This window comes from Camelus bactrianus, chromosome 32 (assembly GCF_048773025.1).
Source record: "Camelus bactrianus isolate YW-2024 breed Bactrian camel chromosome 32, ASM4877302v1, whole genome shotgun sequence".
Classification (NCBI taxonomy): Eukaryota; Metazoa; Chordata; class Mammalia; order Artiodactyla; family Camelidae; genus Camelus; species Camelus bactrianus.
The window spans coordinates 6,429,449-6,455,664 of NC_133570.1; the positions used below are offsets into that span (position 1 = coordinate 6,429,449).

General features: G+C 48.6%; 2 protein-coding genes and 1 long non-coding RNA gene across 6 annotated transcripts in view; 1 reads left to right on the top strand and 2 right to left on the bottom strand.

The window, feature by feature from the left end:
* PSMD9 (proteasome 26S subunit, non-ATPase 9) overlaps positions 1-15,069 on the bottom strand; it is a 30,345-nt gene extending 15,276 nt beyond the window's left edge. The window contains exon 1 of one of the 4 annotated variants that reach the window (XM_010969673.3): positions 1,956-2,199. In XM_010969673.3, the coding sequence (XP_010967975.1) occupies positions 1,956-2,093 (138 nt within the window). In that variant the 5' untranslated portion in view covers positions 2,094-2,199. Of the gene's footprint in view, positions 1-1,955; positions 2,206-14,817 lie in introns of those variants that run through there. The other 3 variants (XM_074356346.1, XM_074356345.1, XM_045506453.2) reach the window with 3 other exon arrangements.
* Positions 15,070-15,117: 48 nt separating this feature from the next.
* Positions 15,118-23,644, top strand: HPD (4-hydroxyphenylpyruvate dioxygenase). Its single transcript, XM_010969761.3, has 14 exons — positions 15,118-15,258; positions 15,371-15,397; positions 15,905-15,967; positions 16,331-16,435; positions 17,003-17,045; positions 17,236-17,318; positions 18,268-18,357; positions 19,272-19,375; positions 19,778-19,855; positions 20,387-20,549; positions 20,685-20,756; positions 21,437-21,559; positions 23,091-23,207; positions 23,282-23,644. The coding sequence occupies exons 1-14, from the start codon at positions 15,256-15,258 to the stop codon at positions 23,372-23,374; spliced, it is 1,164 nt and encodes a 387-aa protein (XP_010968063.2). The 5' UTR covers positions 15,118-15,255; the 3' UTR covers positions 23,375-23,644.
* Positions 20,337-23,094, bottom strand: LOC141575801 (uncharacterized). Its single transcript, XR_012503658.1, has 2 exons — positions 21,621-23,094; positions 20,337-20,581 (listed from the first exon to the last, which is right to left on the bottom strand). It is a non-coding gene; the product is annotated as an uncharacterized LOC141575801 (long non-coding RNA).
* Positions 23,645-26,216: the final 2,572 nt, after the last annotated feature.

Below are 26,216 nucleotides of genomic sequence, written 5' to 3' on the forward strand. Positions count from 1 at the left end.
TCAGACACTGCTTTCCAAAGTTGGGACCCACACCACAGGCAGCTTACACGCAGGGCATTAAGCACCCCTTAGTCTGAAAAACTTATTCCCTTTCTAATTATCTTCAACCTTTCAATAATCAACAAGAAAGTCTCCATTTGGTACTTGTCTTTGTATCACCTCCAGATCACTTATTACCTCTGGGTCTCTCTATTTTTTGTTTTTAATGCCTTTAGTGAGATATAATTCACATACCATACAATCCACCCATTTAAAGTGCACAAGTCAGTGGTTTTTAGAATATTCACAGTTATGAAACCATCACCACAATCAATTTAAAAACATTTCCATCATCCTCTAAAAAGAAACCCCAGACCCATTAGCAGTCACTCCCAGTCCCCCCTCTCCCCCGCCCCTGGCGACCACTAACCTACCTTCTGTCTATGGATTTGCCTATTCTGGATATTTCATATAAATGGAATCATAAAATGTGTGGTCTTCTGTGATGAATTTTTTTCACTTAGCATCATGTTTTCAAGGTTCATGCACACTGCAGCATGTCAGTAATTCACTCCTTTTTATTGAATACTATCCCATTGTATGGATAGACCATATTTTATTAATCCAGTCACCAGTTGGCATATTTGGATGGATCACATTGATATACACTTTAACCTTATATTTAAGGAAAGAGATACTCATTTTTTCATACATTGCAGGGTTATAAAAGTCCCTTTTAAAATAAAATTATCTAAGTAAAAAAGTGAGTCAACTTAAAGAAAACTATCAAGGGAATAACAGTACAGGAGGTGTACAGATATAGCATTCTGCCCGCAGCAGAAAAATAACTAGTTTGAGGAACTGCTGGCCTAACACTTGAAAGCACGGATTCTGGATTTGACAGGCATGAGATCTGAATCCCACTTTGTGACTTTGCGCAAGTGACTTCCCCTTTCTGAACTTAAGGGTAACATACCAACTTCACAGAGTAGTTGAGAGGACTCCCTGATACAACACAGATATAAACCAGCACCCTTCAGGCATACAGTCAGCATTTGGAAAAATGGTACCCTGGCCTCCGTGGGATACTACACCTTACTCCCATCACCTAAAGTGCATTCCATCCGCCCTGTATAGGATGTAATTCATTTATTCTTCCTCTGCAAATCGATTTGTGGGTTTAAACCAGGTGGCTTAAGAAAAGCTGTATCAGTTTTGAAGCCAGTCAGACTTGGGAACTAGCCCCATCACTGCCACTTCCCAGCAACATGATGCTTGGCAAGGGTTTGCATCTCTCTAGGCCTCAGTTTCCTCCTTTTATGATAAGAATAATGATGAGCCTTTCGCGTCACTCAGAGCTGCGTCCTTAGACCAGTGCCATCAGCATTGCTGGGAATTTGCCAGAAATGCAGTATCTGCTCCCGCGCCCCGCCCCCCATCATACTGAATCTCCAGGTGATTTGCATACACATTAAAGTTTAAGAAGCTCTGACGTACAAGGGTTAGTAAAGCACAGGACACATGGTAAGCGTTCATCAAGGACTGATAATGGTGATTATTATGCTGCCTGTTCAAACATATTAACTCTGTGACCTAAGTCAGCTTTAAGTAATGCCCTGTTTTCCCATCGCTAAAATGGAGGAAATAATAGAACTCACCTCAAAGGCCTGCTGCGAGGGTTAAATGAGCTAATCGATGTAAAACGCTTAATACAGCACCCAGCACCCAGCAAGGGCTCCAAAAAGGCTTGCTAGAGTATCAGTTATTTCTAGTTACTCACATTACTTGCCTCACTGCCTGCTGCCGACAGAGGCCGCAGTTGCGGCGCCTTGGTCCTCCTGGGGAGGGAGACCCACAGCCGAAAGCTCAAGCGGAGGCTGCCCGGGCCTCCCAGTCCCGCCGGGCCCGAGGATACCCGGTCAGGAGGCCTCGGGGCTCCCCCTACGCCCGCCCCGGAGCCCCGTGCCCACACTCACGCTCTCCAGCACGTCATAATTGGCTTTGATCTGCGCCTCGATCTCCTCCTTGCGCCGTATCAGCTCCTGGATGTCGCTGACAGTCACCCCACTGGCTTCCGGGGAGCTTTCGCTCTGCCTAGTTTCTTCCTCTGACATCGTGGATCTCGGCCCGGGATCCTGGACAGCCGGGTCCCCGGCTGCGGACGCCCGAGGAAACTGTGGCTACGGCTCCGCCAGCGGGCCAAAACACCCCGGCTATTCGCGGGCGCGAGGAAAAGCGAGGGGCGTGGTTTGTTGGGGCGTGGTCACCGGAAGCCCCACCCTGCTGGAACACGTGGTCCTGTGGTGACTCGGCAAAGGGCAGTATGAGGACGAACGGATTCATGGTCCCCACCTTAGCGCTGACTCCAACCAAGGCAAGATGAACTCTCCCTGGCTGACTCATTTTCTTTCCTCGTTCGTTCGCAACTATTTATTGAGCGCCTACTCTATGTATGTCTGAGAGCACTGTGCATGGTGCTCCAATTCAGCTCTTTTCAAAGCCCTTGAGGGTTTACAGAACATATCCAGATTCCTTAATGCCCCATTTTACAAAGCCTACAAGCTTCCTTCAAATCCAGGCTCTTGCCCCTACTGCAAGTAGTGACTTTAGATAAATTATTTCACTTCTCTGACCCTCAGTTTCCTCATCTATAAGTTGGTTCGATATTGATAGCAAGCTATCTCATAGAGCTGTCATTTACTGACAAATATTGAATGCCTCCTTTGTGCCATACACTGCCCTAGGTGCCGGAGGGGTAAAGAATTGAGTACTGGGCTCAGTGTCTGTCTCATATTAAGGTCCCTATAAATTTTAGTAGAAATAGTACTGATGAAAATAATAGTAATATGAATAATTTATCAAATACTTATAATGTGTCACACTGTTCTAAGGGCCCTGTATGTATTAATTCAACAACCTCATAAAACCAGGATGATTATTACCCTCACTTGACAGCTGAGAAAACCATCTCAATAACCCACTTGCCCAACCAGCAAAGTAAGCAGCCCAAATTTGAACCCAGCTTAACCTAATGGTGACACTTAAGATCTTAACAGGTGCCCCGGAATATTTTGCACTGAAAAGGCCACACCATCACGTATGTAGTGGTCAAACATGTTTGCCCTGAATACAATCATGAAAAACAAACAGACAAACCCAAACTGAGGGACATTCTTCAAAACTACTGGCCTGAACTCTTCAAAAAGGTTGTTATTGTGAAACACACACACAGAAGCTAGGCAATCACCTAGAGTAAAAAGAAGACTAAAGAGACACAACAATTAAATGCAATGTGTGATCCTTGAGTGTATCTTGGTTCCCTTCAAAAAAAAAAAAAAAAGCTACAAAGGACATCCTTAGGATAACTGGGGACACTGAATATGAATAACATAGTATCAATGTTAAATTTCCTTATTTTAATACTTGTGGTTATTTAAGCCAATGTCCTTACAAATGCACCCTGTAGTATTTAGGAGCAAGAGAAGCAACTTACTTTCAAATGGTTCAGAAAAAAATCCTTATATATATTTGCAGACAAGAGAACAAAATGGTAAATGTGACAAAGTATAAATACTTGGTGACTTTGGGTGAAACATGCAGGAACATTCTTTTTACTGTCATTGCAACTTTTCTGTAAGTTTGAAATTATTTCAAAATAAAAAGTTGCTAAAATAATCTTTATACAGAAAAAGAAGAACCAATTAAATTAGGCTTCCTATATTTTGTTCAATTATTTCTTTTAAATAAACTAACATTTCTAACATTGATGCAAAAAAAAAAAAAAAAAAGAAACGAAAGAGAGACACAATAACTAAATTGCAATACACAATCCTTGATGGAATTTCTTTAATTAAAAGTAGCAGCTTTAAAAGACATTATTGGGACAACTGGTGAAATTTGAATATGGACTTGTATTATAGTCAATCGATGTTAAATTTCCTCAGTAAGATTATGGTATTGTGATTACATAAGAGAGTCTTCTTATTCAAAGGAGATAAATGTTACAATATTTCAAGGTACAGCATCCTGATTTCTGCAACAAATTTGCAAGTGGTTGGGTTGGTAGGGGAAGTAATACATACACAGATACATGTATATATAAAGAGAGACAGAGACCAAGAGAGAAAAAGAGAGAAAGGCAAAATGTAACAATAGGTAACTCTATATGATGGTACATGGATGTTCATGGAAACTATTTTGCAACTCTTGTGAGGTTTGAAATTTTTCCAAATACAAAGGGTGGGGAGAAGATTCTCACCTATGCAGTGGGAAACCAGAGCTATTGTTAAAGTCACTATATTATGTTGTTATTATAATGAACCTAAATCCTGTCCCTTCTACTGCCTTCATAGCTCTCAAAGCCATTCCATCACCCCCACTTCTGCTCTCATGCCACCACCCCAATCTCTTTTCAGATGGCAGAGGCCTCTGAACTTGTCTCTACTTCCAGTTGACCCTTTCAGCCTCTCCACACAGCAGCCAGAATAACCTACCCAAAGAATAGCATTATCACCCTGCTGCTTAAAAGGTTTCGATGACTTTCCAGCACCTTCTCTTATCCTTCTGCTACTTGCTTGCCTCTTGATCCCTGCGCACACGCACACATGCACACACTACCACACACCCCTTATTTCCAGCCACACTGAATTTCTAGCAGTTTCTGGCACATTTATTGCTCGGTCTCTCTCAGCAACAGGTCTTGGCACCTGCTCCTCCCTTCTCTAGGTGACACCACCTCCAGCCAAGCTGATTTCAGCTCCTCCTTCAAGCTCCATCCAGCATAAATATTACCTCTCCTGGGAATCATTCTCTGACCTGCCCCAAAGCCGGACTGTTTACTGTACTTTTCATCTGTGTGGTAAATGCACCTGTACGTGTGTGTAACGCACTGGGGACTCAGAGGATATGGACAGATGCTTATCTTTAGATGTTTGACTGAGTATTTAAGTGAGGATTCTCAGGTAACAGACAGAAGAGCCTGCTCCTTCCCCATTCTGGTTATGCAGGTTTGTCTTACCTGCAGTGGCCACTGGCAGCCAACATAGGCTTGGTTTTACAAAGCTGCCAAGATCTAGAACTTAAATTGTTTGCCTTTTCAAAATATCCATGTCTTTCATTGTCATTTCAGAACAAGGAGACCAGGAAATATGGAATGGGGAAGTGGAGCCAGGGGGACGAGAGCTCCCCTCAGGACCTGGGCGGGGCATGACCCTACTGCCTGCTTTAAGGACTCTGCAAACCTTCCACATTTCCCCTCTGCCCTGACCTTGGAGCCAGGCAAACTGGCAAGCCAATTACTCACAGTACCTGCATCTATAAAGCAAGAGACTGGACTCCAAGGTCTACATTTGTGACCAGTCTATGTGAGTTGGCTCACTGAGAGTTTTTAAGAATTTTAAATTAGGCGTTGAATCAGTTCAGAGCCCCATCATGAAACAGCTGGCACACTCAGGATAGTTAAGGGACATTTGATAAAAATGCTGTTTACAGAGACATGGGCAAGTTTGAGAGAGCAAATAAGGGATGATGAAAACGTCTAGGACTGGCAACCCTAGGGGTGGGGTATCACCCCCAGACCTAAAGGGCCAAGGGGAGGGAGCAGTTTGGGATCCTCAAGAGGGTCATAGCCACCCACAGGAGTGTGGCCTTCGGAAGAACACAGCTGCTACTAAAACAACGTCTGGCAGAGAGGGAGCCCCTCTTCTCTCCTCTCATCTGCCAGAGCCTCTGGCGGCCTGAGAGCAAAGGGCTTGGGGCGCACAGTAGGGCAAGGAGGGAAGAGCCTGGGAGGGGCACACAGAATCTCCAGCACAGAGGCCAATATTCAAACATTTGGTAAGTAAGATGCAGAGACCCACATAGTGTGTGATATGATTTTTATACAACAAAGTCAATTCCCCCTTATACGTGCCTATAATATGCTTGCATATCTGAGCAGATTAAATAAGTGTGGTCAGTTTGCAAAAATTCAGAAGCTGTATACCATTTGTACTTTTCCATGTGTATTAATCTTTGATAAAAATACTTTCCCCTAATATTAAAAAATACATACAATAATAAAGAAAATTTTAGAACCAATACACTTTTTTAATTGAGAAGAGAGTCCCATAACCTAAAATTAACCATTTTTAAGTGAACAGTTTACCTAGTGCCTTCACAATGTTGTGCAGCCACCATCTCTATCTAGTTCTAAAACTTTTTCCTCACCCCAAAAGGAAACCAATACCTATTCGCAGTCACTGTCCATTCCTCCCTCCTCCCAGCCTCTGGAAACCGCCAGTCTGCATTCTGTCTCTATGGATTTACCTATTCTGGTTATTTTCTATAAATGGAATTAAAACCAAAAGAATTTTTAAATCAATGGATTTCACATCAAAATTCAGATTTCCAGCTTCTCTTGAACAAAACCTGGCCAAACCAGGCCCACATCCCCACAGGTAATAGCTGGCTGGAACTGATTACTCATTGCCCTGTTGACAAACGTGAGTGTACAACTCCACAATCCCATCAGCTCTTCTCTCTTCTGGGTCACTCTCCTGGCTTCTGGAGCATTTGGGTTTCAAGTCCCAGGACTACTGACTTCTCAGATCCCTCTCATTTATAAAAATCTGGAAAGTCTCCAGAGGTACTCTAGAGAGAAACTTGGACTGGGAGTAGGAGGAATGAATCCCAACTCTACCACTTACTAGTATGAAACACTTAGCTTCCCTGAGCCTCAGTTTCCTTAACTGTAAAATGGGTATAATAACCTCATAGGGCTGTTATATTAAATGTAAAGCATTGGAAACATAGTCACTCCTATCCCTGTAGGTAACAGAGACTCATAGCAGCTCTCCTTGATATTCAGAAATGGAAAAAGGAGGTTCAGAGAGGTTAAGCAATGTATTTGAAGGCAACACAGCAAACCAGAGATGAAATCTAACCCCCCTGTTGCCCTGGTGAAGAATGAAAACGCTCTGTACTGAAGGGTGGCAGTTGTCAAAAAGTTTAGGGACTTTGGATGGTGGAGATGCAGGCTCAGTCGGCAAGGGATCAATGGTTGATCTTGAGTAACTTCACCCTGGGCTTATGCAAGAAATGGAGCGACTGACGTGATAGTAGTTTGACCTGAGAGGAAAGAGAAAACCCCTTTAATGTGCCTGGGCCTTGATGTCATAGCAGCTGGTCAACCTCCACGGCCACTGACCTCCTCTGCCCATTCCCCAGTCAGGGGCCTCCCACCCCCTCAACCTCAGGCAACCAGAGCAGTGGAGGAGGAGAGACCACCGTGAATTCTTCAGGAAGTTTGCAAACCATTTCTTTGTTTAAACATCAGATTATTTAAAATTAAATTATGTATATTAAAAATTCATATTAAAAGCAGCAAAAAATTAATATAAACTTAAAACGAAATAAACTGTAATGAAAACACAGGTAACAAATGATCAAATCTCATCACTTCCTAATTGTTTTACTACATTTTAATGCTACCAATACTTTTGTCTATTTTATCTGTGTGCTGTTACTGCACGGATTGTTCTCAACTCCAAGCTCAGTGATCTTAGGTTAACAGGTTAAAATTGGCCATGGGAAGTATTTACGCCACAGAATTCAGCAAATGCTATAAACCAAGGCTTGTTTTATTGATTGTCTAGGGCAAGGGCGGACAAACTATCAGCCTTTTGTCCAAATATGGACCTTGGTCTCTTTTTAACTCACCACCTGTTTTTGCAAATAGTTTTGTAAATAAAGTTTTATTGGCACACAGCCATGCCAATTCATTTATGTACTGCCTCTGGCTGCTTTGGGGCTACAATTGTAGAATTAAAGTGTTTCATCAGACTATGTGGCCCTCAAAGCCTGAAATATTTATTATCTAGCTCTTTATTGGAAATGCTGGCCAGGACTTGCTTTAGACTTTAAAACTGATAAAGTTTGGATTGCAGCCTTCACAGACACATTCCCCCAGTGGATGTTAAGCTCCTTGAAACCTTGAAAAGAGGGGCTGGTTTTATGTTTGGACAGCAGCAACATAGTCTGGGTCTAAGTTTGGGCTCTGGTTTTGTAAACACAGTGGACAGTTGATTACTTGGGCAAGTCTTCACCTTCCTGAGTCTCAGTTTCCCCATCTGTAAAATGGGAGAAACAATGGTGCATTGAGAAGAAAAAAAACCACCAGTGCTTGAGAGTGGCATACTGAGTGGGGAGAGCCAGGGGGCACTGTGTACCCTAGAAGCAGGTGGTAAGGATTATCATGGAATGGGTTCTCCAGAAGCAGAGGCTGAGACAGAGCTTGGGGTGCAAGATGTTTTTAGGGATCCACATCGGGGAAATGAAGGGGGGAAGCCAGATTGGAGAGGAGGAGCAGTCCACAGTAGAGGCCCAACAGGCCTTGGCCAACCACAACAGGTGGTTCTGAAGACAGACTTGCTGGTCAGCTGTCCCCCACTGGGCCACAATGGCCACCTGTCCACCCCTGCCACACTCAGCCACCTCATGTGGGCTTCCCCGAGGACAAGGCGGCCTCCGGCAAAGTCTGAGTGAGCAGCTGTGGCAGACCCCCTTGGAGATGATGACCAGCCACCCCCACCCCCACCCATGCACCTGGGCAGCTGGGCAGCGCATCCTTTTCCTTGAAGGGAGGTGGAGCAGAATATCTCCACACCTACCAAAGGGTGCATCATCCGTAGAGAACTGTAAAACAATAATAAAAACTGCTAAAAGTCCGTTGAATTTATTTTATCATTTTGTGCCAGTAAATCTAAACAATGTCAATGCCAGTTGCTGAATAAACAACTCCCCCTGCCCTCCCCGCCACCTTGGTGCCTGATATTGAACAAGTGCTCATAGATAGGGCTGTGGTTGCTACTTTTTATTCTTTTTTTTTTTTTTTAATAGAGGCACTGGGGATTGAACCCAGGACCTAGTGCATGCTAAGCACGTGCTCTGCCACTGAGCTGTACCCTCCCCGCATTCTTATTCTTGTTCTTATTGTGTTAGGATTAGTGGTTGTAAATACCAGAAACCCAACCCAAAGGCACTTAAGCAAAAGAGGGAAAATTTTGGCTCACCCAGAAGCAGCCCTGAAACAGTCACTCAGTCACCAGGAATCTGCCTGTCTCCTCTCATCTCCGCTTCCTCTGTGCTGGTTTTACACCAGGCACATTTGCCCTCTGTAGAGTCAGACATGCCACCACAGAGCCACTCAATGACCTCAGCAAACCCAGAGCTCAGAGAGGGGCTCTTTATCAAGTAAAAATCCTGGGGCAAACCCACGTTGGCCAGCTCTGGTCAGGCACCCAAACCTGCACCAATGACAGGGATTCTCATTGGCCAGTCCTGGCTTATATGCCCTCCACAAACTACATGGACAGAGAACAGGAAGGGATGGTTTCCCAAAGGAAAAGTGAGATGCTGTGGTTAGAATAAGAATGGATACTGGAAAGACAAAAGCAACAAAAATCCAGGACACTCCTCAATGCCCCAAAGCCAAGCACAGAGGACATCTTTCTGTCCTGGGCACATCAGATCCTGGGCACTCATTGCCTGCACAGTCTGGGACACTGAGCCTCAGAGAAGAGCTGGAAGTGGCCCAAATCAAAAAGTCTCCAGAGCCCAGGGATCCTGTATCCCATGCCATCAACTCTGGACCCTCCAGGCCATCACTGATGCCTGGTGATACAGCTGCCTGTCACCTCAAAACTCAGGCAAATGGGCTCTGCACCCCAGGAGATAATGACCATCCCCGCCCAGCTGGCCTTGCCTGGCTGCTCTAGCCCTGATAATAGCTGGGCACCCTGGCCAGCCCTCACACCCTCTGTTCCCCCACTGCTATTCTGGCCCTTGCAGGGGGGTCTGGGAGCCTAGCAGAGGATAGGGGAGTTCTTCTCATGGGCTTGCGCCTCTGAGTCTTCATCAGTTCTGTCTGTTTGGGGGTCTGTACTTGTAGATTCTAGGAAACAGGACACAGGACTGTTTGACTGTTTGGGAGTCCAATTTTCAAATGTAACTAAAGCCTCTTGGTTTATTTATGTCCCCCAAATATAATAAAGAATCACAAATAGGCCACTGGGCCACTGCAGTCCAAGCATGGCAGCTGTCGATAGCTGGGTTTCCTGATCCGCTTTTCCCTATGTTTAAAGTCCTGATGATGTTGCAACTCTGGCATAAAACCTTTAGTAGCTCCCCATTGCCTCAAAGATGAAGTCCAAACCCCCTAACCTGACATTCAAGACCTTCCCACATTCTGTATGACAATTAGCATAATCAGTAACCATTAGTTGAATCCGTCATGTGCCAGGCGTCAAGCAAAGCACTCTCCATAATTTAGCTCAGATGATCTTCATAACAACCTTATGAGGGAGGTATTACTCTAATTCCCGTTGTACAGATGAGGAAACTGAGGCTCAGAGAGGTGAAGTGACTTGCCCAAGGTTGCTCAGCAGGAGCACCCACCTCTGCCTACACAAGGACTTTGCTCCTCCCTAGCCTGTCCACAGAGCCCCCGTCCATGCCTGCAGGACTCCTCCCTCCCTCCCTCCCTCCCTCCTTTGCCCATCCTGCACCCTTGCCAGCCCAGCCCTCCCCACTCAGCCACAGGCCAAAGGGAGAGGAAGCTTCTCCAGGGACTTAGTGAGAAAGCCAAGAGGCTGGTTTTCTCCTGCTGCTTGAAAATGGACTCAGGGGTCATTTGCAAAGCATTTTCCCAAAGCAATGACAGCATGGCTGAAAGCGGCTGGCATACAGATGTTGGAGGGTCAGGTCTGGATTTAATTCTCAGTTCTGTCACTTTTTAGCCAGGTTCCTTGGACATTCCTCTAAGCCTCCACTTTCCAATCTGTAAAATGGGGGTGACAGCACTACCCCACAGAGTTGTTAGAGGATTTAACAATTAAAGGGCACAGCATCAAGTGTGCTTAGCACAATGCCTGGCACATAAAGCAAAGAGACCAGAAAATCCAAGCTGTTGTTGTTGTTGCTATTACTATTATTATTATTACTACTACTACTATTATTATTATTATTATTTTGAAAAAGTGCTTTGCCTCCAGAGATGACAACTCGATCACACTCCTTCAGCTGACTACCTTTTAAGTTAAAAATCAGCCCCGCTTCCTAGATACAACTCCAAAAGCACCAGTGACAACTGAAAAAGATAGATAAATCGGACTTCATCAAAATTAAAAACTTTTGTGCTGCCCATGATACCATCAAGAAAGTGAAAAGATGACCACAGAATGGGAAAAATATTTGCAAATCCTATATCTGACAGGGACTTGATTCCTGATAAAGGAATATATAAGGAACCATTACAATTCAGTAATAAAAAGAAAAAGAATACAATTAAAAAGTAGACAAAGGATGTGAATACATATTTCTCTGAGAAGACATGCAAATTAACACTAAGCACTTAAAAATCAACATCATTAGCCTTTAGGGAAATGCAAACCAGAAGCGCAGTGAGGTATCACTCAAGGGTCACATAGGTACCCACTGCACAGCACAAACCAAAATCCCAGGCTCCCAGGAGAGACGCATCAATTCAGCACAAGCCACATTGTCCAGTTTAGACCCAGTGAGTGACTGTCATCATTTCTAGGGATGGTGGAAACCTCCCAGAAATCCAAGTTCCTCAATGCCAACCAAGGCTCAACCTTGAAAGCAGACCTTCCTGCAAACAGCAGCGTCAAGCCTGCTGTGGTCACTCTTGTCTACACCACAGGGCACAGTGGAGGACGAGTCATAGAGCCTGCCTGTATAGCGGGCTCCTGGAGCCAGGCCTCTGCCAGCCAACTCAGCTGCCAGCACCGCGTGGGGATAAACTGGCGACTCAGGAACAAAGAGCAGAAACAGCCAGCCATGCACACCCGCTGCTCTGTTACCCAACCCAGCCTGAGAGGGAGCATCTGGGAGGGGACATGGGGGCTCAGGTCCTGCAGGTCCCCCTCCCCAGCCTCTGATGGGAGAGGCACCTAAGGGTGTATCCAGAGTGTGACTGAGAAGCACAGCATTTCTGGAAGCAGAGTCCCGAGGACAGGAGGGATGAAGACACCAGCCCTGGCCAGCTGGGCCGACACCCGCCTTTGGCACCCGAGGCTGCTGCTCACATGCTTCCTTGATTCAGCAAACATTGACTCTGTGCCCAGGACACAAGCCAGGCCAGGTTCCGGGCTGGCTGCTGTGAGCACGGGGACAAGGTGTTCCTCCTCACCCGGGAGGTGGGAGGGCTGCGTTGAGCCCTCTCCCCTGGTGGAAACTTCTGGCCTGAGGGCTCCACCCTTGGCTACCTTGACTCCAGTTTTCTCAGTTGGAAACTGAGACTCAGGGGATAAGGTGGGCACTGAGGGCAGGCTGGCCCAGGAGGGCCAGATAAGGAGGTGGGATCACATCACTTGCCTCCAGATTTGCCCAGAAAACAGGGAAAAGAAGGGACAAGGTGTCTGGACTGGCAGAATGGGATCCAACTTCAGAAGCAAATGGGTCAGAGTTTGGATCTCTGCTCTTATCAGCTCAGCAACCTCGGGGACATATGTTCCCTCTCAGGGCCTTAGCTTCCCCATCTGTCTGGTGGGGATTATCAGTATCTCTCGTTTGTATACAAGGCAAGAGACGATTTAAAGTGTCAGGTCTGGAGTTAGAAAAACCTGGTTCACATTCCAGTTCTACTCTGTCACTTGCTAACTGGGAGGCCTAGGAAAGTTCTGTAACTGGCCTGGGCCCCACCCCCTGGGTTGCTGGCTAAGGCTGACCCATGGCCGGTAAGCAGCTGAACCTCTGACCTGGGGCTGGGGAGTTCTGAGAGGGCTTCCTGGAGGAGGTGGAAACTTGAGAGTGGCTTAGGGGCTGTGGCAGGTTTTGCTGAGGAAGGTGGTGAAGGGGGCTCTTCCCTGGAACAAGCCACTCTCTGCTCCCTGGTGGGGAGGGAAGGACATGGGAGGGAGGGAGGAAAGAGGGGAGGAGTGTCAGGCACCTTCTAGCTGTCAGTTTTTCTCATCTGGAAAATGAGAATGTTGGATCAAATGATCCCTGAGGTCATAACCAGCCAAAATGATCTGTTTTTCTGTATTTAAAAGAAAAAGGCCTCTGACACTAAAAATAAAAGCAACAAAAGCAAAAATAAACAAGTGGGACTACATCAAATCAAAAGGCTTCTGCACAATAAAGGAAACCATTAACAGAAAGAAAAGGCAACCTACCGAATGGGAAAGAATCTTTGCAAATCATATATCTGATAAGGGGCTGCTGTCTAAAATATGTAAAGAACTCACACAACTCAATAACAAAAAATAGTAATAATAATAATCCAATTTAAAGATAAGCAGAAGATCTAAATAGACATTTTACAAAGAAGACATACAGATGGCTAACAGGCACAAGAAAAGATGCTCAGTATCACTAATCATCAGGAAAAAGCAAATCAAAACCACAGTGAGATACCACAGTGAGATACTCCTGCTAGAATGGCTAGTATCAAATAGACAAGAAATAATGAGTGTTAGTGAGGATGTGGAGAAAAAAGAACCCTGGTGCCCTCTTGGTGGGAATGTAAATTGGTGTAGTCACTATGGAAAACAATGTGGAGATTTCTCAAAAAATTAAAAGTAGAAATATGATCCAGCAATTCCATTTCTGGGTTTTTATCTAAAGAAAACAAAAACATTAACTCAAAAAAGTATCTGTGCCCCATGTTCACTACAGCATTATTTACAATAGCCAAAGTATGGAAGCAATCTAAGTGCCCATGGATGATGGATGACTAGATAAAGAAGACGTGGTATATATACTCAGTGGAATATTATTCAGCCATAAAAAGAATGGAATGTTGCCATTTGCAACACTATGGATGGACCTGGAATTGGATGAACTTATGTTAAGTGAAATAAGTCAGACAGAGAAAGACAAATATCATTTGACCTCTCTTATACGTGGAATCTTAAAACACATACACACGTGTGCGCTCACACACACACACATCCCCCCCCAAGTTCATAGATACAGAGAACTGACCTGTGGTTGCCAGAGGCAAGGGGTGAGGAGTGGGAGAAATTAATGAACTTAAAAAAAAAAATCAGGGAAAAAAACCCCTGTGAACTATTTATAATTGGGACAAACTTATTACTTTCAAAAGACAACAGCAAAAAAGGCTAATGCAGAATGTGTGGGGAGCCAAAATGCAAGAGGGGAGGGGGTAGTCATACAGCCATGGGCCGAGACTGCCAGCGTCAGAGGCTGGAAGGGTTTCCAGGCAGTGAGGATAATTGATAAAGTCAGTGCCCTCAGAAGAGGGCAAGATGGCTCAGTGGCAGGGTTTCTGGGGACCGAGGTGGAGCTACAAGCACGAGTCTGGCCTGAGTCCCTCAGGTAAATGCCACAGCTGGCCAGCGGTCAATACTCCATCTTCCAGGAAAGAGAGACCAGAGGACTCAGGTGTGGGGATGCTGGGGAGAGCCCCAGGCCTTCCTCCTCCCAGGGCCACTAACTCCACCTTCCCACCGCTCTGTGGCAGCAGGGGGGGCCATCACCCCTTTCCCAATACGCAGGCTATGGCTACGCCAACAGTCAGGCTGTTCCCCATCAGTCCCCTTCCAAAACCCCCAGAGAAACATAACTAATCATATGTTATGAAGCTTACTGTGTGCCAGGCTGTAGTCCAAAAACTTATGTTTATCTCATCTAAGCCCCTACCACACTATTATTGCTCCCATTTTACAGATGGTGGGAAGACTGAGGCTTGGAGGGGTTCGGTAACTTTCCCCAGCCACATAGCATGTAGCAACTCCAGGATTCAAACCCCCACACCCATGTCTCTAACCACTATGAAACACAACCTTTTCACCTAAATATAAACCACACACTTACTATGCAAACAGGACTTCAAGACCAGTTCTTAATCTCCCCTCAAATTCTCTCTTCATAAGAATTCTGGAGCCACTTCTGCACCTATGCTGGCCTTGGCTTCTGAGCTTTGGATTCTGCAGGGCAGAGATCACAATCCCAGCCCAGGGTCCTGGAAAGAATGTGCCCTTGGCTTCTGGCCCTGGGTCTGCCCACCACTGGCTGATGGCCTTGGGAGAGTCACTCCCCTTCTCTGGGCCTGACAGCGTCACCCTGTCCAATGAGGCCGCAGCTGGATCAGAGGCTTCCAGGCCTAGGAGCTCTCAGGATCAGCTCCTACCCCAGGGAAGGCCAGGAGGCCAGAGGCGGGACCTGATGGATGTTAAATACTTCTGTCCAACATCCTGCTGGCCTTTTTGTCCGTCCCAGTCTTCCCAGCAAGAAGTTTGACCAAGATCAGTCATGGTAAGTGCCTGGGGCCATGGCAGCCTCCCCCCTGGTACAAATGTGCAGTGAGACTTCCAGAAGCACCTGTGTCCAAGCTTCCACCTCTCACTGTCCTTTCTTTTCTCCTTAGACGACTTACAGCGACAAAGGAGAGAAGGTAAGCAGGAGGGGAAATGTGGGGTCAGGGACCCAGGAGACTGGGATGTCAGCAAAGAGCTGAAGAGAAATAACTACAGTGGGTATGTGAAGTCCAGGATACACCTTCAAGTTCATGTCTGCCCCTCGGCCATGTCTAGACCGAGCTGGACTCAACCTTGCCTTCCTAAGAAAAAATTTTCTCTCTTCTTAAAATTTTGCCAATCTCTTAATCCTGTCTGGAAGTTCTTTTTAAGGTCTAATTTAAATCTGTGTTGCTGTAACACAAGGTTATGTCCCCCTATGAAACCTGGGCAAGCCTACCAATCCTCAGCCCACAGGAGCTCAATTTCTATATGAGAAATCTCTACTGAGGCTTGGCAAGGCTGAGCGGGGCGGTGGGATCGGCTTCTCCTTAGTTCTGAGATTGAGTCTGGGACAAGGGCCGTGGCCAGGCGACACTTCTCCACCCTCACTTTTCTAGACCTACTTCCAGAGACTCAGCCTGGCCCCTTCTCTCCCTCTGCAGCCCGAGAGAGGCCGATTCCTCCACTTCCACTCCGTGACCTTCTGGGTTGGCAACGCCAAGCAGGTAGAAGCCGGGGCGAGGCATTGGAAATGGGCAGAGGGCAGGCAAGAGGGGCTGCTGGACAAGGGCAAGCCTCCAGCCGGTTCTGTGATTGGCCCCTGGGAGGGGAGGATCGGGGCCAGTGTTGGGACTGTTCCAGGAAGGACAGCCACTCTTTGGATCCTAGTTACACAATCGGGGCCGCAGACCCCAGCGGGAAACTCCCCTGAGATCAGAATGGGCCAGGGAGCAGCCTTTCTTCCCAGGAGGGACTCTGCACCTGGGGCAATGGGGCACACAGGCTGAGAGGACTGGGGGCTCTTAGCTTGGGGTCCCCCAGGCTGGCCCTCCGACCCTCACAGACCCAGCTGCAACTCTGTGATTCAGGCTGCCTCGTACTACTGCAGCAAGATGGGCTTTGAACCCTTAGCCTACAAGGGCCTGGAGACACGTTCCCGGGATGTGGTGAGCCACGTGATCAAGCAAGGAAAGGTGAGTCCCCCCACGCCAGGAACCCCCAAGCATCTACTGCCAGTTGCAGAGACCAGGGGGCCCTTCCTCCAGGCAGCCAGTCCTCTGCCAGCGGGCCTGGTGTGGCTAGGGGAGCAGGCGCTGAGTTCAGCCCCCACTGGGCCCTCCCCCCCGGCATCTTTGTACACATGCAATAGGTAGTTTGGTCTCCTTCTTGGCCCTGCCCAACACTGGCCTCAGAGATGTTCAGGGAAAGTTGGCAAAGGCCTCAAACCTCAGAGCTGGAAGTCTGGGCAGTGCCCTGGTCCAGGATCCCTGCAGCTCTCCCCCGTGGGGAGGCCTGACTAGCAGCTCACCCCAGGACCCCAGGAGGGTCTGGTACAGGAGAAGCCCCCATCCCTCAGGGCCAGGGGGAAGCTAAGGCAGCGAAGGGACAGGAACCCCGGTTCAAGAGTCCTGCCTGGCTGGGAGGGTGAATGTGGTCCTGATGGGATGTCTCACTGGTGGGCAGGGAGGAGGGCACGGGGCTGCCCCTCCACAAGCTCACCAGAGCCACCAGCCACGCCTCCCTCCTCCTCTGTGTCTTAGATTGTGTTTGTCTTCTCCTCTGCCCTCAACCCGTGGAACAAAGGTGAGGGGGCCCCAGAGGGTTTGGGTGCCAGCGGGTGAAGACGTGATCTTTGGAGAGGGGTCAGGGACACATGGGTGGGTCAGGGTTCAGGGAGGGGGTCTCAGCCTAGAATGAGATGGAGCCCAGAAGGCTGAGAGTACAGGTGAGGGGCCATGACTCCAGTGCCACCCGCCTCCCCTGCTGGCCACAGAGATGGGTGACCACTTGGTGAAACATGGCGACGGAGTGAAGGACATCGCGTTCGAGGTGGAAGATTGTGACTACATCGTGCAGGTGAGACTGCACCTGGGCTGGCACGAGGACAAAGCAATAAGGCTCGGCCTGCCCTCTATCTGCCACTGGGACCCCTATCAGGCAGGGCTGGTGGACACTGCCATGCTGGAGCAATGCGCCCAGACGTTGGTGTGATACACACCTGAGTTCTGGTGACACTCTGCCCCTTACTAACCATGTGTCCTCTTCCTGAGCCTCAGTTTCCACATCTGTAAAATGGAATAACCAACTATCTCACCGAAGTATTACAAAGAAGAAACTAGGTCATCATTACCATTTCTTGAGCATGACTCTGTACCAAACACTGTATTCAAGAGGCAGCTTAGAGGTTCAGAGTGTAGATTCCAAAGGCAGACTGCTGGGTCTGAGTCTTATCAGCTGTGTGACTTTGGGCAAGTGACTTAACTTCTCTGTGCCTCAGTTTCCTCATCTGTAAAAGAGACAACAACAGTGCCTTTCATGAAATGTTGTTGTGAGGATCAAAGAGGTTAATCCCTACAACAGTGCCTCACACGTGACAAGATAGATGTGCAGAAATAAGGTTTTGCTAATACACGGATCATGCTTGTAAGGCACTTGGCAGAGGGTCTGACACACAGTAGGTGCTCAATAAACGCCAGCTTGTATTCGTCTTATCCAACCACCTTTCCTACAGATGGGGAAACTGAGGACTGGAGTGGGGAAGGGCCACAGAGTGCGTTAGCCAAGGCAGGACAGACACCCCCAGCCCTACCTGGCTTGTTTCCCACAGACCCAGCTCTGGGCCTGGGCCTCAGTTTCCCGCTTGGGTGTCAAGGGCAACAGCTGAAGTTGCTGGGGTTCCTGCCGGGGGCTGGGAAAACTGGGCGAGGCTGAGGCAGAACCAGGCAGACACGATCCAGAAGGGGCAGCAGGCAAGGGCTCCCCAACGGTCCAGCACTTACGCCTTCCCACCCCATCTCCTCTGCAGAAAGCCCGGGAGCGGGGCGCCAAAATCGTGCGGGAGCCCTGGGTAGAGCAAGATAAGTTTGGGAAGGTGAAGTTTGCTGTGCTACACACGGTGAGTTAGTTAACCTTGGTGCCCCCACCCCACCTGCTGTCGGCACCCACTGAGATGCCAAGATCCCCCTCTCCCCACTCCATTATACCATCCCACCCTGTGCCTTGAAGCACAGACATTCTCCCTGGAGCTGGACCTCCTGTGTGCTTGGCCAGTGTGCGGAGAATGATGAGGGCTACCGGTCACCCCTCAGGCTTCCCTTCCTCCCCAGCAGGGGTTGATGGTTTGGGAAGGCAGCCTCAGGCAGGGGCTCTGAAGGAAGGAGGAGATGAGTGGGTCTGGGGAAACTCCGCCCTGCTCAAGCTGTGTGACTTTGGGTGAATCACTTCACCTCTCTGTGTCTTCATTTAAATGAGCAAGGGACCACCTGTGTGGTCCATCTGTTGACATGCCACAAGCTACTTAACCTTTCTGTGCCCATTTCTTCAGCTAGACTCCCTCCCACAGTCATTTTAAGGATAAAATGAGCTTGTTCATCTACAGCCCTGAGAACAGTGCCTGGCATAAGCTAGACACTCAGCACAGGTGACCAAGTCTGTTTGGCACCTGAGTCCTACCTCCTCAAGATTAAGTACAACTTAAAGATGGTTACAGTGACTGAAAGGGCCCTTCCATCAAGTTTGATCCAATGCCCTCATCATTCCATTCAGTCAACACATTTAAACTAAGCACCTACTATGCGCTAGGACCCCACGCTCTCCACCCTCACAGAGCTTATGGTCCCGGGGGGCAGGCAGACTGTCAAAAAATCCCCAAATGTCAGATTGCAGTCATTTCAGAAAGGGGACTTGACTTGCCCAAGATCACACCTGGATAGGGTCAGGTTTGGGTTGGTCAGGTCAGGGCTCCGTCGGTGCCATGAAATGTGGCCTGGCCTCAGTGGGGATGGGAGCTCGGCTGTTTGCCTCCCACAGTATGGGGACACTACACACACCCTGGTGGAGAAGATGAACTACACTGGCCGGTTTCTGCCTGGATTTGAGGCCCCAGCATCCACGGACCCCCTGCTTTCCAAGCTGTGAGTGCCCCTGGGGGCTGTGGTGGAAAACAATGCGTTCTTTTTCCTCCAAGCAGACTGGGCTTCTCTGAGGGAGCAGAGCATCTGGGAGCCTGCTGGGGAGCCCCTGAGAGTCCCCCGGGGTGTCTTAAAAAGGCAGCATAGAGGCTAAGGGCATAGGTTCTGGAAACAGATTGGCTCAGTTCAAATCCCAGCTGTCACTTCCTAGCTATTTAACCTTGGCAAGTTACTTTATTTCTGCATGCCTCAGTTTCTTCATCTGTAAAATGGAGCTAGTAACAGTGAGTTGATGCAAATAAAGCATCTACGAACAGCAAGGGGTTCTTGTTATTGAGGGGCTGGGGGAAGGAGAAGATTTACGGAGTAGCCTTCTCCTCACCCCTAACCGTGTCCGTCTCCCAGGCCCAACTGCTGTCTCGAGATAATCGATCACATTGTGGGAAACCAGCCTGATCAGGAGATGCTCTCTGCCTCAGAATGGTGAGTCCCTGGCCCAGGCCCTTCTCACACGGGGGACAGGCCTGCTCCCAATCTTGTGGGGAAATATAGCCCAAGGTCGGGGGAGGTTAGTCTGAGGTCACCGATTCATCTGTTCCCTGTAAAACCGTCACCATGGAGACCAGAGGATTTAAGGCCCAAAGTGACCCACAGGTCCTCCCCCTGAGGAACCTTGGGGAATCTGCACAGGGGTGTCACAGTCCAGGGAGGCTGGGAGGAAGGCCGTCACCACCCAAAGAGCACCCCTATGCAAACTAGGAGCAAGTGCCCCTTCTCAAAGTACCTCCATCTGCTGGAGTGTTTCCATATATACAGATCTTGTTACCAGATGCTTTACTACGACTTGAAGGAAAATTGTCATAATAAAGGTATAAATCTATGATGTGTGTGATATGAAAGGTGGTTCCCTCCTGGAGCCTGTTCCGGGAACAAATTCTGGAAGGTGGAGTAGGGTTGGAGGCCCAGTCGCAGGCCAGCACTCAGAGTTAGCGTGCCCCTCCGGCCACCCCACAGGTACCTGAAGAACCTGCAGTTTCATCGTTTCTGGTCCGTGGATGACACACAGGTACACACGGAGTACAGCTCTCTGCGGTCCATCGTGGTGGCCAATTACGAGGAATCCATCAAGATGCCCATTAACGAGCCAGCACCGGGCAGGAAGAAGTCCCAGATCCAGGTGGGGCCTTCCCTGCGCTCCGGGGACCTTGGCTGGGGAAGAAGGAAGCAGGGAAGAGGTTGGAAGGCTCTCACAGGGGCAGGGGTGTGGGTGATGGTGGCCACTGATGGTGGATTCTTTGCTTCCCTCCCGCAGGAATATGTGGACTATAACGGGGGTGCTGGGGTCCAGCACATTGCACTCAACACCCAAGACATCATCACAGCGGTTAGAAGCCCATTCCTGGTCCTAATTCATCTCCCATTCAGCTCCAGAGCCAAACTCTGCAAAACAGAGTCAGGGGCTTGGGGGTGGGGGTGGCAAGTGGCAGTCCTGGGACCCCTTCACCAGCCCAGATGGCCCACAGGGCTCCCTGACACTGGCTCCTGCCACTCTGGTGCAGGGGCCTTCCCACCCCAGAAAGTTCAGTCTCTCTGCTCCGGAAGTAGCAGGCGCCAGAGTACCAGGAAGCCTCAATTCTAGACCCAGGTCTTCCAGGGACTTCCTGTGTGTCTCTGGGAGATTCAACCCTCTCTCTGGGCTTCAGTTGCCTCACCTTAAAAATGAGGATATTAAGCTAAAGATCCATTAGGTCTTTTCAGCCAAATTAAATGTCCTGAGTCTACTTCCAGGTGTCTCAAAAGATTACTGCATGGACACAATGAGGCAGTACATAAAAGTGCTTGAAGCAGGCATATAGTGAGGCTCCATAAATGTTAGTGATCGCTGTTCTCCTAATGGGACCCACAAGGCCCAGCAGAGGAAGGGGATGAAGTCACACCACATCCTGGCAGTTGGGGGCAGCAGGGACAGGGCCCCTGCCTCCTCCTGGCCCAACACTTCCACCTGGCTGGAGTTGCTGAGTGTGGAGAGAGGAGGAGGCTGACTTTGACCCTGCTCTGAGACAGATTCGCCACTTGAGAGAGAGAGGCATGGAATTCTTGGCTGTTCCGTCCACATACTACAAACAACTGCGGGAGAAGCTCAAGTCGGCCAAGATCCGGGTGAAGGAGAATATTGATGTCCTGGAGGTGAGGCCGAGAGCAGGATCCTTGCTCAACTGAGGAGGACGAACCCTGAGTTCCACCTTACCTCACAAATGTTGTCTAAACCTCTATCAAGACCAAGGCATCATCAGCCACTGGGACACAGAGGGGCAGGATTCAGGCCAGGTCCCTGCCATCACGGGACTTGCATTCTAGTGAGGAGACAGATGATACAAATACCATCAGAGAGAGTGCACACTGGTGCGGTGCAGAAACTTAAAACAGGCTATGACAGAGAGTGACCGAGGGCTACTACTCAGGAGGTAGTCAGAGAAGGCCTCTCTGAGGTGACCTTCCAGTGAAATCTAGATGATGAGAGACTGGCTGTGTGAAGGGCTGGGGAAAGAGCAGTCCTGGCAGAGGGAACAGCAGGTGCAAGGGTCCTGAGGCAGGAGCAAGCTCTGAGTATCTGAGAAACAGAAAGAAGGTCAGAGTGGATAAAAGGAAATATTTGAGGAGTGGCCCAGCTCCTCTGGTAGGCTATTTAGGAGTTTGGATTTTGTTCTTCTGTGGCCAGAAACCACTGGAGGTTTCTTTGGCTTTGCTTTTAACTGCTTTATTGATATATAAGTTATATAACACATGTCATTTTTTAAAAACACACAATTCAGTGGGTTTTGGCTATTCATTCACTATATTATGCAACCATGACCAAAATCAATTTTAGAACATTTTCATCATTCTAAAAAGAAACCTCACACCTCTTAGCCAACATCTCTCAACCCCTCCATTCTATTGCCTTACCCTCAACCCTAGGCAACTTCTGATCTGCCCCTACAGAGTTGATTTTCTGAACATGTCATATAAATGGAATCATACAATATGTAATCTTTTGTGACTGGCTTCTTTCACTTAGCTTCATGTTTTCAAGGTTAAATGCATCAGTACTTCATTCTTTTTTACAGCTGAATAATATTCCACTGGATAAATAGACCACATTTTGCTTATCCATTAATCAGTTGATGGATATTTGGGTTGTTTCCACTTTGTTGACTATTGTGAATAATGCTGCTGTGATCATTTGGGTACACATTTTTGTGTGGACATATGTTTTAATTCTCTTGGGTAGATACCTAGGAGTGAAATTTCTGGGTCATATGGTAATTCCAACCTTTTGAGGGATCACCAGTCTGTTTTCCACAGCGGCTGCACCATTTTACATTCCCACCAGCCATGTATGAGGGTTCCAGTTTCCACTGGAGGGTTTTAAACTGGGGAGTGAGATGATCTGATTTTTGAAAGATCCTTGTCTGGGGGGAAGATGGATTGTAAGGAGGCAAGAAGCTACTGGGATGGCCCAGGTCAGCCTTGATGGTAGTTTACAAAGGGGCTGTGGCAGAGGGTGGTAATAGGACAACTTGGGGATCTATTTGGAGCTGTCTGGAACTGCCAGAGAAAGGGATCTTGGCTTTGGGGGTGCAGGAGCCCCCACGGCCTTTCTAAGGATGCCATCATTTTAGGCTAGAGTGGCAGGCCAGCCCCACCCCCTTACCTTAGTCTTCTGTCTCCCACCTAGGAGCTGAAAATTCTAGTGGACTACGACGAGAAAGGCTACCTCCTGCAGATCTTCACGAAGCCCATGCAGGACCGACCCACGCTCTTCCTGGAAGTCATTCAACGCCACAACCACCAGGTACCACGAAGTACAGACTGTCCCCAATGTCTGGCTTTCTGGGCCGGTAGTTCACCTCCTTTCTCCCGCTCCAGGGTTTTGGAGCCGGCAACTTCAACTCACTGTTCAAGGCTTTCGAGGAGGAGCAGGACCTGCGGGGCAACCTCACCGACATGGAGACCAGCTGAGTCGTGCAGGCTCCATCGGCCCGCCTGACCCACCAAGGCCCCTCCCACCTGCAGACGCAAGGTGGGCCACGCCCCCGGCCGGGAACACGCCCACTCCACAGGCCCCGAATGGCGAGCCCCCATTGGCCATTTGCCTTAGACTCCGCCCACGAGGCATCGCCCGGTCCTAAAACTCCGCCCACCTCCTGACCACGCCCCCTCGGCTGGGGCACTCCCTCTCCTGCGCTTCGGAATAAAGGGGACCCCAGGTCCAAGGCCGTCGGTGTCCAAGTGTTTGTGCTGGACTGGAGCAGTGACGCCTTTTGGCCGCGAGGGGGAGCTCAGAGCAACAGCGCTACAGGGGGCGTCCCTGCTAGGGGTTCGGAGGCTGCGGGATCGGAGAAGGCTCGCTGCGCAAGCACTGTGCTAAGTAGGACGGCGCGGGTCCAGGGTATTTCTGGAATCAAGGAGTGCAGAGGGCTTACACCCTGGAGGGAAATACAGACAATGTTGTTTCGCAGAGTGGTAAAGCTATTAAGAAAATAAAGCAGGTGATGAGATGGTGTGGAGGTGAAGATGGGCGGGGGCTGGAAGGAAGGCCCCTCTGGGAGGTGACATTTGGGAGCCAGCCAAGGTGAAACCTGGGGAAAGAGCATCAGAGGAGGAGGGTACGGCAAGGATAAAGGCCCTAAGGTGGGACAAAGCTTGGCAACATCCTGTCTGATGGTGCTATGTTCTCTACTTTGCTGCCCTGAGCTCAAACTTCTGGACATAGGAGAGGGGAGGGTGTTGGCCAAGGGACTTTGGGGCATCATCCTTGCTCAGCAATCACGGACATGGTTTCTGGTCTGAGAGCAGGTAGAAGGGATCTGAGCCCCTCAGCTTCTTCCTTCTACCTTCAGCATGGCAGGCACTAGTGCCCCTCCACAACCTCAGGCAGCCCCGCTCCCCCCAGCCTTTTTCCATTTGGAAAGAGGTTAGTTCATACTCAAGTGTGAGTGGCCCTTGCAAAAGAATGACACAGTTGGGAAAGGAGCTACTGGTCCTAAAACATACGGAAGAAATTTTTTAAAGAGAAGAAAAGAAAAAAAGAAACAAAAACACTTGGAAGAAAAAATTTCTTTGAAACCAGAGAAGAGGAGGTGGGAGCAAACTGGACCACTTTCCTTCTGCTTCTGATGCTTGACAGCCCTCCCTGAGGAGGAGTCAACTCAGAACTAGCAGCAGGTGGAGCTCAGTGGAAGAAAAAAAAGATCTGAACTGGTATAGTGCAAGAATTGGGAGAATTTTTCTTTTTTCAGGTTATAGAAGTCAGGGCTTCTGGGATCATGAAATTCAGAAATGAAAAGAAAAGCAGTTCTTTCCACTCAGAACCAGAGGAACAATGGCAGGTCCTAGGCTTGTGCTGCTGGTTAAAGATACCCTCCCCTCTCTTTTCCCAAGGTTATGCAAAGAAGGGAAATTCTGTAACACCGGAGGTTGCAGACTGGTGGCTCATGGGTCAACTTTGGCTCACAGATGTATTTTATTTTGTCTGCCTGGTTTTAGACAAATTTGAGGCAACATTTTGGAAAGATGAAATATTTCACATACAAATTCTAGGATTCTGGTTTTGGGAATAACCAGGCAGTTCTAGGCTTGCCTTCTTATGCAGTGACAATCTGCTGGTACAAAGTAGTAGGTGCCTCTTTAGATGGGACGGGGCAGAGCAGACCCACATTAGCTGAGCATAGACTAGGGAGCCAGACTACCTGAGTTCACACCCTAGATCAGCAGCTTGCTAGCTGTGTGACCTTGGGCAAACTACTTGACCTCTCTGTGCCTCAGTTTTCCTCATCTGTTAAATGGGATTGATAATAATACCCACCTCCTAACGCTACTGTGATTTAATGTCGAAGATGTTCAAAACTGTGGCTGACAGAATGTTAGTGCTATGTGTTTTCTCTTGTTATTTATGGAGAGGGCCCTGAGCGAGGGGCTCTTGCCCAAGTCTACCTGACACTGCCCCTCTCTTCAGCACACTCCCATCTGCTCCATGCATGCAGATGTCCTGAATTGAGGCTCCCTTTTTGGCCCCCACAGTAGAACCAGTGAAGAAAGGACTCATCGTGTGGGACTGAGGGGCAGAGGGAGAGGTGGATGGATTTGAAGAGTGAGGTGGAAGGAGACCCGTCAGACTTTATAGCTGAGGGAAGGGGGAAGTCCAGGGTGCAGGGACCCAGCGGCGGCAGTGGTGGTGGAGGCATGGAATAGGGTGCCATTGATAGACGGGGCAATATGGCAGCAGGTTGGAGAGGGAACATGAAGGAAACTCAGGTCTGGATGTGGATTTCTTTTGTGAGCCTGAGCTGGACACCGCAGGTTGCCCCTCTGCTGCCCTGCAAGGCCCTACAGCGTCTGCCTCCCCCAGTCCCCGACCCGGCACCTCTCAGACCTCATTTCCTTTACTCACCCCTCCCTCATTCAGCTGCAGCCACACAGCTCCTTGCTGGTCCTCAAATACACCAGGCAGGCTCCTGCCTCAGGACCTTTGCACTCGTTGTTCCTTCTGCCTGGAACACCTCCCTCTCAGGTCTTCACAGGGCGGGACTCCTTTATCTCCTTTGAGTTTTGTTCACGTGTCGGTTAAGTTGGCTTCCCTGACCCCCTGTTTAAACTTTCACCTCCCTCCCACTGATACTCCCTTCTTGAAGCTATTTTTCTCCTATCATAGCATTTATTCTTTCTGGTTGCCCAGCTCATCCACAAGAACACAATCACCATTAGACAAGGAGTGTATTTTCTTCACTCCTGTAGCCCCAGTGCCTAGAAGAGTACCGGGCACATAGTAGGTGCTCAAGAAATATTGGCTGAATGAATGAGT

What these genes read in the sequence shown, in the direction of transcription:
- HPD (XM_010969761.3), top strand. An exon ending in CCTCAACCCGTGGAACAAAG is followed by an intron (nt 17,046 to 17,235) that starts GTGAGGGGGCCC and finishes TGCTGGCCACAG; the next exon opens with AGATGGGTGACCACTTGGTG. An exon ending in CCCAAGACATCATCACAGCG is followed by an intron (nt 20,757 to 21,436) that starts GTTAGAAGCCCA and finishes GCTCTGAGACAG; the next exon opens with ATTCGCCACTTGAGAGAGAG.